The 14,462-nt window shown below is 45.7% G+C and overlaps 2 protein-coding genes across 2 annotated transcripts; one reads left to right on the top strand and one right to left on the bottom strand.

Annotated features, from left to right (window-relative positions):
- Nucleotides 1–268: 268 nt before the first annotated feature.
- LOC124690308 lies at nucleotides 269–3,990 on the top strand. The gene is made up of 5 exons (XM_047223705.1): nucleotides 269–327; nucleotides 743–810; nucleotides 1,209–2,909; nucleotides 3,067–3,256; nucleotides 3,335–3,990. Exons 1-5 carry the CDS (start codon nucleotides 306–308, stop codon nucleotides 3,988–3,990), a joined length of 2,637 nt encoding a protein of 878 aa, XP_047079661.1. The 5' UTR covers nucleotides 269–305.
- Nucleotides 3,991–10,374: 6,384 nt separating this feature from the next.
- LOC124687711 (uncharacterized protein At4g06744-like) lies at nucleotides 10,375–13,125 on the bottom strand (the record flags this gene model as incomplete). The annotated part of the gene is made up of 2 exons (XM_047221464.1): nucleotides 10,375–11,562; nucleotides 13,087–13,125. Coding segments are annotated over 2 exons (1,227 nt in total), but the record flags the coding sequence as incomplete, so codon positions are not given.
- Between the last annotated feature and the right edge of the window lie 1,337 nt (nucleotides 13,126–14,462).

Genomic DNA, 14,462 nt, shown 5'->3' on the forward strand with positions numbered 1-14,462 from the left:
TGATGCAAAATTCCAGCTTTATCAAAGCATGTATCCTGATGTTCTCCGAAAAAGAAATCGCCGTACTTATCCATGCATCTGTTAGCACCAGCTAGCCACTAGTTCCTGAATTTTCCCTAGAGTAGCTTGCTTTTGGCTCATGAATTTTCACTTAACTTGATCTTGTATGTGTTTTACAGGATTCGACACACCAAACCAATCTGCTCGATCTGGGTTTCAGGAGGAAATCATAAAAAAATTGACCTAAGAACAGAGATTTGTTTTTTGACAACTCTAAATCAGAGCTTTATGGTGCAAAGACAGTTATGGGCCAGATTCATACAGATGGTATGCGCATTCATTTTTCCCCTTACGGTTGAACAGTGTTTAAGTAAGGCTGTGAAAGTGCTCTGGAAATATTGATACTACTTGTGCAATTATATCCTGTTGGCATCTCACTTAGAGCATCTTTGTTGGATGCTTATTGGTTGTTCTAATCATGTCATTTAGTTGGCATTGGGGATTTTTTACCGTTTTCTTTTCTGAAATTTGGTGGTGAAGTGGTATTGAGTAGAAAATACAGTTGGAGCCATTAGGATTAAGACTTGGAGGATTGCTTCTCGATAAATAATTTAGTATACTATCATCATTTACTTTCTGATAAATTACGTGTTTAGGCTAATCCTTCTTTTTCATGCTTGGTTTTTAAATAGTCAAAAGTATGAAAATACTTTATTGAACATGTGCCTTTCATGTTTTCCAGGTCAGAAAATCAAGTTAGAATTGAAGCGAACTGCTGATTCTGATAATGCTCATGTGGAGGATAAACTTGTGAGTGCCATATAGCATAACTTAGTACTCCCTCCAACCCACGAAAGTTGTCTTATATTTGTCAAAATTAGGATGTATCTAGACACTATCTAGTATGTAGATACATCCAAATTTAGTCAAATCGCAGACAAGTTTTATGAGAGGGAGGGAGTAGGATATTAGCATGTTCACACTCTAGTATGTGTATCATATTTTGTTATGAAAAGCAGTATTTATTTCAAGGGATGCTCTAAGGCACATTGTACAAGTAAACAAAGAAAGCAAATTTACTCCATTATATGTAAACATTTAGCTAGTTATTGCTATGAAAAAATAATTTTAGTACAATATGCTTCTGCAGATATGTGACCTTATCAAGTTGATGATTTTCTTCTGTGCTATTGTGGGTTTATCTGCAGGCAGCTAGTGATAACTTTTCAGACACAAAATCAAATGCAACTTCATTAAAAATGCTGTTAGCAAAAGAGATGAGTAAAGAAATGGAGTCAAAGAGCAATCCACCAGGTGTCATTGCCAGATTAATGGGGCTTGTGGAGGATTTTCCTGCCAAAGAACAACACCATGCCACTAGAGATTTTAGGGAAAATCAATCATGTAACCACCCAGAACAGATAGAAAAGGCCTCACAGCAGCAAGGGCAGCACCATTCCATGCAGCCGTTGACACAAGTTATCGACCCATCCTGCGAAACAATTGAATATAATGGTGTATATGAAGGGTGTGAAGGGAAAGCAAGAATGAGCCTTTTTCAGGGCCAATCTTCACAAAAAAGAAGGTACTCTGAGAACAAGAGTGGCAGAATGGATGTTGTCCCAGAGAAGTTTTGGCAAGCAAAATGCCTTCTCACGAAAGAGAATGTCCTTTGTTCCGCAGGGTTACAAGAATACCTTGACGTTCTAAGTTCAGAGAAAGATTTATTTCAGGAATTTCGTGAAGAACCCATTTTGGCAAGACGGATGAGCGGACTTCACACAACTCCAGCACCACTTCACACACGCATTACCGTACTGAAACCAATGGGAGCTGTTCAGAGTGATGTCGCAAGACAACCAACAACAGAACAGGCTATTGAGCAAAATGGATTGGAGATGAGAAGGTTTCATCAGAGGTCTAGTTCAGAGGAAGGAACCCCTTCGCAGCCAAGTAGAATAGTACTCTTGAGGCCTACCCCAGGGAAGCCTAGTATCACAAAGGCAAAGCTGACTCCCAAGGCAACTTCATTTCGGCTAATTGACCGGAAAAGCTTCAAGACAGTATTAGATACTCATGGGGCAACCCTAGGTTCTACAGGAGTAGTGCATGATATCATTCGGCATCAGAAAGATGGCCACGGTCAACGAGATGAGTCTTTCTTATCTTCCACGTATTCAAATGGGTATGGTGGTGATGAAAGCTCATTTAGTGATTCAGAAATAGATCGTAGTGGGGACTTCGAAATTGAAGATATTGAAGAAGATGGTGGTAGCATCAGTGACTCAGAGGAAGGTAGTCCTATATCAAAGTATTCATGGGATTACACCAGAAGATACGGAAGTTCCTACTCAGGCTCATCTTCTAGCAGGATCTCACATTTTCCTGATTCATCGATTATTAAAGAAGCCAAGCAACGGCTTTCCGAGCGATGGGCAATGGTAACTTGTGAGGATACCAGTCAAGAGCAAGTGCGGCTGCCAAGGAGCACATGCACCTTGGGGGAGATGCTCTCCCTTAATGAAGTGAAGAAAGAAGATGTCACTACTTGCATAAAGGATGATAAAACTATGTTGAGGTCTAGGAAGTTGCCAAGATCAAATTCTCTGCCAGTGAGTTCACATACATTTGATAACATGGTGGCAAAAGTGCAAGTTTCACATCCTGAGAGCTGCAAACCAACAACACATTTGATGAACAGAGTTTCTGATTTTTTGTTTCCTAAAAGAAAGAAAGTAAGGCAGAAATCCACCCATCATCCATCCAATTGCTTTGATGAGAAGATTGAAGCTTGTTTTGGTGACAGTCAGTCACCTGCCAGTCATAAGTTAGAATGTAATGAAAAACTAGCACTGTCTGAAGAGAAAAATGATGTTTCTGGTAGACAAAACTTTACCAGCACTTCAGAGGTAGAGGACTTATCTCAATCATCATGCAACTCAAACTGTTTATATTTTTTTTTTCTAGATGCTCAGTTCATGTAATTCCTTGTTCAGTTTATATTTTTCTTTCTAGTAGATTATCTCTGTTGAGTGTTGACTTATATTTTACATCTTTTCATGACAGGGAGCTGCTTCAGTTGATGTGCCTATATCATTGATCTGTCGACGTAGAAAAATGGATAGACTAGGATTACATGAAGGCCTAAATAGCACCCGTGATCAGCCCAGCCCTACCTCAGTTCTCGATGCACCCTCCGAAGATAGCAGTTGTAACGAACCTGAATCATTTGGAAGCACTAATTCCAATAATGCGAGTAAGTAGTGTTTTATGGTTAGAAGTTCTCCATGTCCCAGTTTGGTTTATATACTGATTCATCTTCTATCCTTTGCAGAAGCTGCATCAAGATCCTCAGCAATTGAGGCTGTTGCCTGTTCCTTATCATGGGACGATGACACCTCAGAATCGCCATTACCTGGTCTCCCAAGGCACCTTCCCTCCGATGTAGACGATGACGAATCAGAATGTCATGTCCTAGTGCAGAACATAATGTCATCTGCTGGATTAGACGACGACGCACGTTCAAGTATGGTTTTTACTGGTTGGCACTTACCTGACTGCCCTCTTGACCCAGTCCTGTGTAACAAACTTCTGGAGTTACGGAAGCAAAGGTCGTACCAAAGGCTTCTTGTTGACTGTGTCAATATTGCTCTAGTCGAGATCGGCGAGAACGCCATGCTAAGCTCATTCTCATGGAGCAAAGCACACACTAGAACACGGAGGGACAACTCATCCGCTGCGTTGAGGGTAGAAGTCTGGAGCATCCTGAAAGACTGGATCTACGGGGCACGGATGTTTGTGGTGAGCAGGAGAGATAACACTGGGATCTTGACAGATAGAGTTGTGAAGCAGGTGGTTGAAGGAAGTGGCTGGGTGAAAATGATGCTGTCGCAGGTGGTTGACATTACAGAACAGATTGAGGCGGGAGTGCTGGAGGCGCTGGTGGCAGAAACTGTGCTGGATTTCGCTGCTTGCTCCTGTCAACGATGAGGTATCCCGCAGCAGCCGATGAATATCTTGACAGCTGCTCCTTGAATTGTTGTACGTGGATATATTGATCCACCTGCTGGTGTCATAACTCTGTAGTTGATTAGAAGATTGTAGTGTTCAAAATTTTTGTGGCATTTTATTTGATCAACTCATCATAAGTTGGTAACTGTGCAGTTCACCATAATTAAGCCAAGGTTATCTTGCCAAAATACATCTTGGAAATTTAGAATTCCAAATGGCTAAAATGGCTCAATGGCCTCTCAGATGAATACCAAACCGTCACGCGCATACACTTGCTTTTTGACAGGCACACTAACTCTAACACAAGGAATACGGGCTACCAATATGACAATGGTGCTCCTATTCAGCGCTTCCTGCGTCCACGAGCCGGTGGGCCGAGGCCTGGTAACGGGGACGGGCATCGCCGGAGATGCCAGGGAATACATCGCCGGAGAGGCGTCAAATGGGGATTGCCGACAATGGTTGGATTGAACCTAAGAATGGGCAGCCCGGCCCGAACGGCCCGGCCCGACCCAGCCCGAAAATCCCGGGCCGGACTGGGTCGGGCTTGCATGTCGGGCTGGGTTTGGGCCTGATTTCCGAGCCCGAACATCGGGCCGGGCTGGGCTCAGGCTTGTAGAAAGCGCGACCTAAGCCTAGTTCAGGTCAGGCTTTGTCGGGCCGGGCCGGACTTTCCTCTGTCCGGGCCGGGTTCAGGCCCGATTTGTAAGCCCGAAGGTCGGGCCGGCTGGGTTCGGGCCTGGGAATTTAGGTTCGGGCTTTTTCGGGCTTAGCCCAAAACCCGGCCTGGCCCGAGAAATGCCCAGGTGTAGATTGAGCATGCAACAAGAGATGCTTGTATAATCTCCATGGGTCGAATCTTGGGCTGCCCTGAGACAGGATAAGAAAGAGAGGAAGATATAGCTGGGCTTCAAATTTATTAGTTTAATTCCGGATTTCTCAGTTCGGTCGGCATATCGCATGCTCACAGAAACGAGAGATAGGAGAGAGGGTTGGTTGGACAGCAGATCATCGGTGTCAGACCAAACTAGAGAGAGGAAGGATTGGTGTAAGCTATGGCGGACGGAGGTTCCCACCAAAGTCCGAGTGTTCTTGTGGAGGTTGGCGAAACAGTCATTACCGACTAATGAGCTGCGACATCAGAGGTCTATGGCTACCTCAGATCATTGCGCGTTTTGCGGCGTAGGGGATTCCTGGAGGCATGCTCTCATGGACTGTACGATGAGCAGGTGTGTTTGGGCTCTGGTAGATAATCACATTACAGAGCATATGCAGCAGAGCTCTGGTAGATAATCACATTACAGAGCATATGCATCAGACAGAGGAGGGATGTGCACGGTAGTGGCTGGCCCAGATGATGGAAACATTACCGCATGATGAACAAGTCACTGTTTTTGTTACTCTGTGGGCGATTTGGCACGCCAGGAGAAAGGCGATTCATGAACAGATCTTTCAGAGCCCATTATCTGTCCACCATTTTGTGCAGAATTATCTAAAAGACCTGGAGTTTAGCAAGAGAATGGTGCAACAGCCTGCGGCTGCGACGGCGATGATCGCACCGAGGTGGATCCCGCCACCAACGGGGATGGTGAAAATCAACGTTGATGCGGCTGTTGGGAAGAACCTGAGGAGGGGTTCTGTAGCGGCGATCGCAAGGAGTAGCGACGGCGTATTCCTGGGAGCCTCGGCGAGTTACAGAAGCTGAAACTTTGGAGGCGCTTGCTTGCAGGGAGGCATGCGATCTCGCAAGGGACATCTATGCATCCAGGGTGCGGGTTGCATCGGACTGCAAGATGGTGGTGCAAAACCTGGAGCAGCGTACCAGAGGGGTTTATTCCCATATTATCACCGAGATCATTGAAGCTCGGCAATCTTTTGATTTTCTTGAGTTCAAGCTTGAGAGTAGAAAGTCGAATAATGAGGCTCATAAGTTAGCTAGGAGTGCTTTGTGTGATGTGTCGGGCCGCCGTATGTGGCTGAATGCCCCGCCTGAGGGCATGTGTATCCCACTTGTTATTGATTAATAGACGGCCTGGTTTCCCCTCAAAAAAAAAAATTTTCCGGATTTCATAATCACCACAGATTCAATGGAAATCGGGTTTTCAAACTTTTGTGTTTCGGGCTGACGTACAAAATATACAAGCTTGATACGTGATTAAAGCAAAAATAATCATTAATGTTCATCCACACAGTATTTTCGATTGGAGTCAATTCTCAATGTTGTGAAGACTAGACTAGCCACAATGCGTACTAAATATAGAAGTATCATGTATATAATACTAGTGCATGATAATAATATAATACATATTATTATATAGTAGTATTATAGTCTTTTTATATTTATATATTACATAATATCATTTAGTAGTATTATAATCTTTTTATATTTATATATTTGTAGAATCTCAATGTAAAATTGTGCACAAGATATATTTGACATTTATTTTTCTAGTTCTACGTGTAGGCAGTCTAAAATAAGAGGCAATGCACCAAGAGTTCCATTGTTAAAAATGCGCTTAGGCAATAGGGTCACATGTCTGAAAAGGGATATGGAAGAAAAACATGCCACATTGTTTGAAGAGAAATATACCAATTTAAGTGGACATAATAATTCCCACAAACTAGAGCAGATTTTTGGAACTATTTTATGATTTCGACAATCGGATTCTTGTGCCGTATGTTACAATGGGATCCAATTCTATAACTTAAGCAGCAACTTGGAAAATGAGCCCAACACCTGAAACTTCAAATCTGGAATTATAATTTTTTTAAACAATAGCAAATGGTCACATTATTTTTTCCGAAAATTTAGATGGCTAATTTTCAAATCAATATGTGCACATTCTCTTTTTCAAGATTTTACAGAACTTCAATTTTTTTTGTGGAAGTTTATAAAGAGTGCACCAGAATATAGACTTTTTTTTTTTGGTGTGGATCCCAAATGAGACTGTACTAGTGGTCCAGATTTGGTGCCAGGCATATCTGGCCCTTGATTATGATTTTCCACCTACCTACCTCTCTTCACTACAGATCCACTCATTTCTTGAAAGGAAAACAACCTGAGGTCCCTGTTTGACCGGTGAAATCTTTATACGTGGCATAGTTCAAATCCAATACGAATCACGACGCAAATCTAACTAATTGTGAACTGACCGGGATCTAACTTAATTTTCTACTAGATGGAAACTAGCGATCCTGCTACTTAAAACACACATCAACAAAGCAAGATGGATCAAGGCATGCACATCGATTACTTTAAGGAGGCCGAGAGACTTCTAGGACTCCATGCGATCTTGAGCATGAAGATTGCACATTAATTACCAGTATCACAATCTTGCACAATATACTCCCTCCGGTCCAGAAAAACTGTCCGACGCGTAGTACTAATTATATTTTACAATTAAGCCCTCCCAAATTCACAAAAATAAGGACAAAGCGACTGTGGCCTAGAACACCCTCCCGATCTAAATTCCAGTTCCTAACAGACCTCGTCCATCTCGCTCGCAATCTGATCACTCGGCCAACTCGCGGATTGCTCGCCCAGCTCGGTCGCCTCCACTGGAGCTCCACGGACTTGACGTGCTCGCCTTGTGGTCCGCGGCCACGATCTCGCGAGGCAGCAACGCGTCCTCCGGGATCTTCGCCATAGGGGTACACACGTCGTCGAAGAAGCCGACGAATCCCGACTTGCCGTGTTTCTGGAACGCATCCACCGGATTTGCACCTCGTTGAAGAAGCCTCACGACCACCGGATCTAGTGCGTCCGGCCTCGCAGCCAACGGATCAGGCCTCCCCGACGCCGGATTCGGGGATTCGTCGCCGGCTTGGACCAAAAGGACGAGCTTTTTGGTGAAGCTGGCTTGCGGCGAGCCGATGGAAGGTGGAGGGGAGCACGGCGCGGCGAGGGAAGGTGGCACGGCGAGGGGAGGGGAGGGTGCGCGGCGGCGAAGCGACGCGAGACGAGGGGAGAGCCAGAGAATGGTGAGGATGCGATGGGGTCGTGCTGCTGCGGGTGTGGCCATCACAGGACGGGGAGTGCGGGTTGAAAAACAAAAGAGCTTGAGGGTTTTCTCGCAAAAATGCCACTCCGACAGTTTTTCCGGATCGGAGGGAGTAGTATTTTACATAATTCCACCAACATATAACTAGAACATGTAAAATACAATATGAAGTTCAGTTGCCACCACAAAATAGAAGTAGCAACACAATACGAGTGGTGCGATCTAGACATGAACAGACACAATTAGAAAGAAAACAAATAACTATCACACACAATTACATAGAAAACAAATAGCAATCACATGCACAATAAACATACACAAGAATACAAAGCAAACAACAAGACAGTGCACCCACAACCACTTGCATTGGCACCTCACTCATGCAATGGCTGATCGGTCATTGTGCATGAATATGTAGAAATTAACCAAAATAATAGAGTGAAGACATTAATAAATTAATTTTTTTACAAAAATTGATAAGCACCGGCTGCTCGGTCCTTGTGCAAAACAGAGCAACGCTGGCGCATGCCATATTAAATCTGTATAACTGAAGCCCTTTACATAATTCAATCACCAATATAATTAAAACATGCAAGATAAAATCCAAATTTCATTACCACCACAAAACCAAGCGTAGTAGTAGAGTACAAGATTCGAGATCTAGATTCCACAAACACACGTACGTAGAGTACAAACAACAATCACATGCACACCAAACACAAACAACAATACAAAGCAAATGAACATATGAGGGTTGTTCTCTTTGAGGCACCTTATCGCAAATGGGGTCGTCCTCCATTGTTAATGCGCCTTCCACATCAGTCACGAGATTGTAGCAATGGGCCCTAGGTCCATTTCCAGTGTGGGTTTCCACCATGTATGTTGTAGCATTTAGTACTAGTGCATGTGATGACCTTGATATGTTGAAATCAAAACAACTAGGGGTCCTTGTCTAGCCGATGACATCTTTACATTTTGTGTCATTTATAAACTATGACAAATGTCAGAACTAGGCTGGGTAGCCTTGTCGATAGATGAACTCCTCCTAAAACTTGATGTGTCTGCAGGTACATGTATGGTTTTACGAGATCATATTGGGGCTGCAATAGGGCAAAAACGGCCATGTTTCGATGCTATTATACATGATGATCATATATATCTCTTCAATGACCAAACCTTCCAGTAGTCCACAAACTAATTCTGCTAGCATACTCATAACAACCACATGATGAACGAAAATAGAACAAGGTACACAAATCTCTAAAATAAGTTAAGAGTTTTGGGATTACAAAAGATTGGGATGAATTTGGGGATGCTCACGATTGCACCTAGGAAGATCGTGTAATCATATTAGGATTGTACATCAATTAATTGTGCATGCCCTGTATACAAGCAGTGGCAACCAATGCCACAATGTATTACTCCACATAACTTGAACATAATATAATTAAAATATGAAAAATAGAATTCAAAATATTGAATTACCACTACAAAATAGACCTGACAACATATTACTAGTGCTAAGTTCTTCACCCGATAGAAAAAATTATAAAGAAAACAACAAACACTCACATGCACACCAAACACATACAAGAATACAAAGCAAATAAGGACGAGGCAAGGCATCCCAAAACGCATGGGGTGGCACCTCAGTCACTCATGCAAAGTGGCATACTTCACGTAGCTACACAGCTTGCCATACACCATGAAAAAATACACTAAAAATGCTAGCAGAATGACACCGACCTTACAATACTAACACACGATATAGACACAATAAAATAAAAGACTGAAGACAACAATGAACTGAAAAAGATAACGCAAGACATAATAAAATAGAATGAAACACTCGGCTTCTGAACAAATACGCTGAAGAAAGTACACACATAATGATGACTAGAGTAGAAACTAAAAAAATATAATAAATCGGAGGAAGTAACTGATATAAAAAGACTAAAGACATTAATAAACCAAAGAAAATGACAAGAAATGATAAGCATGGGCTGCTCGATCTTTGCGCAAAACGAAGTAATGCTAATGCATGCCACATCTACCTCGTATTACTGATCCAGCAACCGTAAGTTGGTAACCAAAATGCCACAAGCCCACACGGCCACACGTTGTACTCAAAATAATTCAATCACCAATATATAATTAAAACATGCAAGATACAATCCAAATTTAGGTACCACTACAAACTGCGAATAACAGTAGAGTACAAGAGGCGAGATCTAGCCCCGACACACGCACGTACAAAGAATACAAAGAGCAATCACATGCACACCAAACACATACAAGAGTATGAAGCAAATAGCGACGAGAGGTCGCGGTGTCTCCCACTGCATGCGGTGTGGCCCCTCACTCACTCATGCAGAGTGGCGTAGGTCACGTAGCTGGAGTACTCACGGGCCACCTTCCCCTCCGGCGCCGCTGAGTTCTTCCTGGCGTCGGTGGAAGGGCACGCCACGGGAGCGCTCGCCGCCGGGCACGTCTTGGGCTGGCTCAGGAACGAAGAGCACTCCGCGGGGCCCCTCTGGTTGGCGAAGCCGGGGATGCAGTTGCGCTTCACGTCCAGCACGCCGTCCTTGATCAGCATCGAGCACGCCGGCCCGACGGAGGTGAAGTAGTTGCTCGACAGCGTGAGGTTGGCGAGGCGGCCGGCCGGGCCGGCGAGGTTGCAGAGCACGTCGGGGACCTGCCCGTAGAGGCGGTTGCCGGCGAGGTTGAGCTGCTCGACGCTGCTGAGGCAGGAGAAGGACGACGGGATCGGGCCGGTGAGCTGGTTCATGCCGGCGTCGATGACGGATGTCTTGGTGAGCATGCCCAGCTCTTGCGGGAGGCAGCCGGAGAGCTGGTTGTTGAGGAGGAGCACTTCAAGGAGGGAGTCTTTCGCTTGCGCGATTGACTGTGGGATCGGCCCCGTGAGCTTGTTGTTGGCGAGGGCGAGGTAGCTCAACTTAGAGAAGCCGATGTTTGCCGGAAGCGGCCCTGACAGGTTGTTGTAGTTTAGGAGAAGCGCCTTCGCATTCGTGAAACCTGGGATGGTGCCTCCTCCATTCTTGTGGCCGATGTTGAACTTAAAAATAATATCAATAGCCGTACTCACGCACCCAAGGCCTCCCCCTGTAGTACTTCTCAAATAACCAGTAGGTGGAGGTCGTTCGTTATTTTTTTTCCCCTCCAAAAAGACATCGTTGCTAGTGTGAAGACTACATAGGAAGGGGAGGCTGTCCATGAGGGGGATACCGCGGCCAAAGTCGTTGGATGCGGCATGGAAAAATGCGAGGTCAGGGAGCTTGTCTATGAAACCTTGAAGCTTCGGTGCACGCAGGCCAAAGCCATTCAGAATGACCGACGTGACCGTTAGCATCTCGGCTGTACCTGGCAGTGTTGCGCAGTTGAAGCCGACGTAGGTCTTCTTGCCGCAAATGTCATTGCCGGTCCATGTTGCAGTGATATTCTTGGGGTCACTAATGATGCTGGTCTTGAAGCTCTGGATGACAAGGTACGCTCGGTAGAGTCGCTCGTTAGGGAAGTCATGCGGCTCATGGTGGGATGCCAGATAACTTTCCTCTTGTCGAACCGCAGAAGCGGCTGCTTTCGCAGCAACAGAAAAGATGAACATGAGGAGGCATCTCATGAAGGGTAATTTATGGTGATAACTAGTCATGACTATTCTTTGTATCAAAGACTATTAGGGTCGTGAAATGAGATGGGTTGGGGGTGGGGGGAGGGCTCGTATATATAGAAGCAAATCAAGTGCACGTAGTACCACTTCTGACATCTATATGGACCTCATGTTTTGGGTGTAAAATAGCTTCCGTCACTACATGCCACTAGTACAAAACAGCTCGTTATGTAGGATTTACCGGAATAGGTGGACGATGAGCCTCCACAACACGCACACGGTATAACAAATTGTATGTGAAACAGTCTTTTTTCGCACACGATTTCGGTTAAATCTCTGACAGAAGAGACCACTTCCCATACGATTTGTTATATTCGCATACTAGACCATAAAAGCGCGTGTTGCCGCGCCCGTCCATCTTAATCATATTTTAATATGAGATTCAAAGATGTTACAAACAGCACTTCAAAGGAATCACATCGATGCTACACAGCTCGTGGTGGTTACGTTTCACTAATAGAAAACATGCCTTTGGTCAGACACCTTTTTGTCCCGGCCGTGTCCTAAGCCGGGACCCAAGGCCTGGCCACGTTGCCCTGAAAACGCCCAAGCGTAGGGTACCCATTGGTCCCGGTTCGTTAGGCCCAGGGCCGGGCCGGCAAAATCCGGGGCCCTATGCGAAACCATCGTAAGATCGTCTTAAAAATTGTTTTAAAAGGAAATATCTAGTTTAAAACCCCAATCGCACCGTGTTATCACCCGATTTTGGCCAAATCAGGAGATGGGCCGTAAGTGAAGATGGGCTTTGAAGATTACACGTGGAGCATCTTTGAAGCGGCCTCGCGCGAAGAGTTTGGGCTTAATTGCCTATGTATCTGTAATATATTAGATCGCATCATGTTTAGATTTAACAGATAGAGTCTGGCCCGTGCACGGTTAGGTGCACGCCTCAATTAGAAAGTCCCTTGGACTATAAATATGTATCTAGGGTTATCGAGAAAGGAGGACAATCATCGTTCACAACAAACACAAATCAGGCGCATCGCCACCCCTTCCTTCGAGGGTTTCTTCGGGTAAGCACCATGCTGCCTAGATCGCATCTCGCGATCTAGGCGAGTATACGTTTATTCGTCTACCTTGTACTCGCTCGTGCTGAAGCGTTGTTGATGGCGAGCAGTACTACTTATCATTAGGTGTTTAGGGGCTTGCATTGATGCTTTCTCGTGCGTATCTGCGTGGCAATGCCGTCCCTCGACACCTAGCTGCCCTTACACCTATCCAGGTGTAAGGGCAGCATCTTGCTTGTTCGTTACTTAGTAGATCCGATCCGTTATAGTTGCTCCTTGCCCCGCAAGGATTAGTTTAATATCTGCATAGTTAGGCCTTATGTCGGGGTCGGATGATCCGGTAGTGCGTTAGATGTTGTTTACCGTTCCTACAAGGGATGTTCCGGGAATTGACGTTATGTTGGTTTTTAGGCCTCTTGTAGGGGTAGTTTTCATCATCTTCCGTATCTGCTAGGCCCGATCACGCGTAGGACGTTCCGGTTATGCGGTGAAAATCCTAAACTGTCGTGGATCGTTTTAGCTTTGTTTTGATCAAGCAGGATCCCCATGTCATTGCAAATCCAACGTGAACCATGGGGCGATCGGCTCTTTGAGCCGATCCACAGGGCAACCTGAGAGCCGATAGGGCTCGTATTTAATGTTTACGTGTCTACCATGCAGGAACAATCGAAGCAATCTAACACCTTCCTGATCGGGTCTAGGTCAGGTGGCACGCCCTAGCAACCGCCAGGACGTGGCTGGAAGACTTGTGGGACGACGCGAGGTGCTAGGGTCCACTAAGCGGCCTTGGGAGCCTCCCGGCTCTTCGTGTTGCTTAACCATTGCCCGCCGGTGGGTTTTGGCGAGTAACACATTCTCGGCACGCCCGGTGGGACATCTTCTGCAACATCCACGTCAACACCGACATCCGAGATGGCAGAGGAACAGATCACATACGAGGATCTCCCTGCGGAGCACAAGAAGAAGTACGATGACCTGAAGGCCATCATTGAAGCCGAACTCATCGGCTCCTTTGAGAAGACCCGTTCGCATGGCATCAGGTTCAAAGGATTCACGCCACAAGGCGTCCTCGAAGGGTTGGATCTGTCTCTCCCTTCACAGGAACGTACCAGAGCCCTGCGACAGGAAATCAACTACGTGGTGGCTCATTCACTGCATCGGCATTCTGAGAGCCTGGTAAATACTTTGGAGCGCGTTGTGCTCCATGTGGTGCAAGAGATCATGGAGCGTCGGTACTCCCCTTCAGGACCTGTTCTAGGGACTCACCAGGGAGAGGTGCAACTCCACACCAGGCCACCACTGCCGTACGCGATGGCAGCTCCACAGCAACAAGGTTCACCGGCGTACGTTGTCTACAAGGTGGGAGGTGATCCGGGCGACTATCAGTTCTTATATGACCCGCCCAAGGAGATCCCGCACGGATACGTGTGCACGTATGTGCCGGACTGCAACAACTGGACGCAGGCGATCCAGGCTCCAACAGGAGGGATTGCCGGAGCAGGAGCAATTGTTCCGGCGGAGAGGAACGACTCGCGAGCAGCGGGGAGTTTGGGAGCGAAGCCGAGAAACGAGCGTGGCTAGCCAAGTATGCCACTGCACCAACCCATGAAAGCTCAGCTGCTACTACCTCCACCGCGGATCAGATCAGTGCAGTCTTGAGAGACCAGTTCGGCATCCTGCCGAAGAAGAAGATAATCGGCTATTCAAAGCCGTACCCCAATGAGTTTGACCTGATCCCACTACCACCTAAGTACC

This window comes from Lolium rigidum, chromosome 2 (genome assembly GCF_022539505.1).
Source record: "Lolium rigidum isolate FL_2022 chromosome 2, APGP_CSIRO_Lrig_0.1, whole genome shotgun sequence".
Classification (NCBI taxonomy): Eukaryota; Viridiplantae; Streptophyta; class Magnoliopsida; order Poales; family Poaceae; genus Lolium; species Lolium rigidum.

What these genes read in the sequence shown, in the direction of transcription:
- LOC124690308 (XM_047223705.1), top strand. Translation starts at nt 306, where the DNA reads ATGGGCCAGATTCATACAGATG. An exon ending in ACTTTACCAGCACTTCAGAG is followed by an intron (nt 2,910 to 3,066) that starts GTAGAGGACTTA and finishes TTTTCATGACAG; the next exon opens with GGAGCTGCTTCAGTTGATGT. An exon ending in CACTAATTCCAATAATGCGA is followed by an intron (nt 3,257 to 3,334) that starts GTAAGTAGTGTT and finishes TATCCTTTGCAG; the next exon opens with AAGCTGCATCAAGATCCTCA.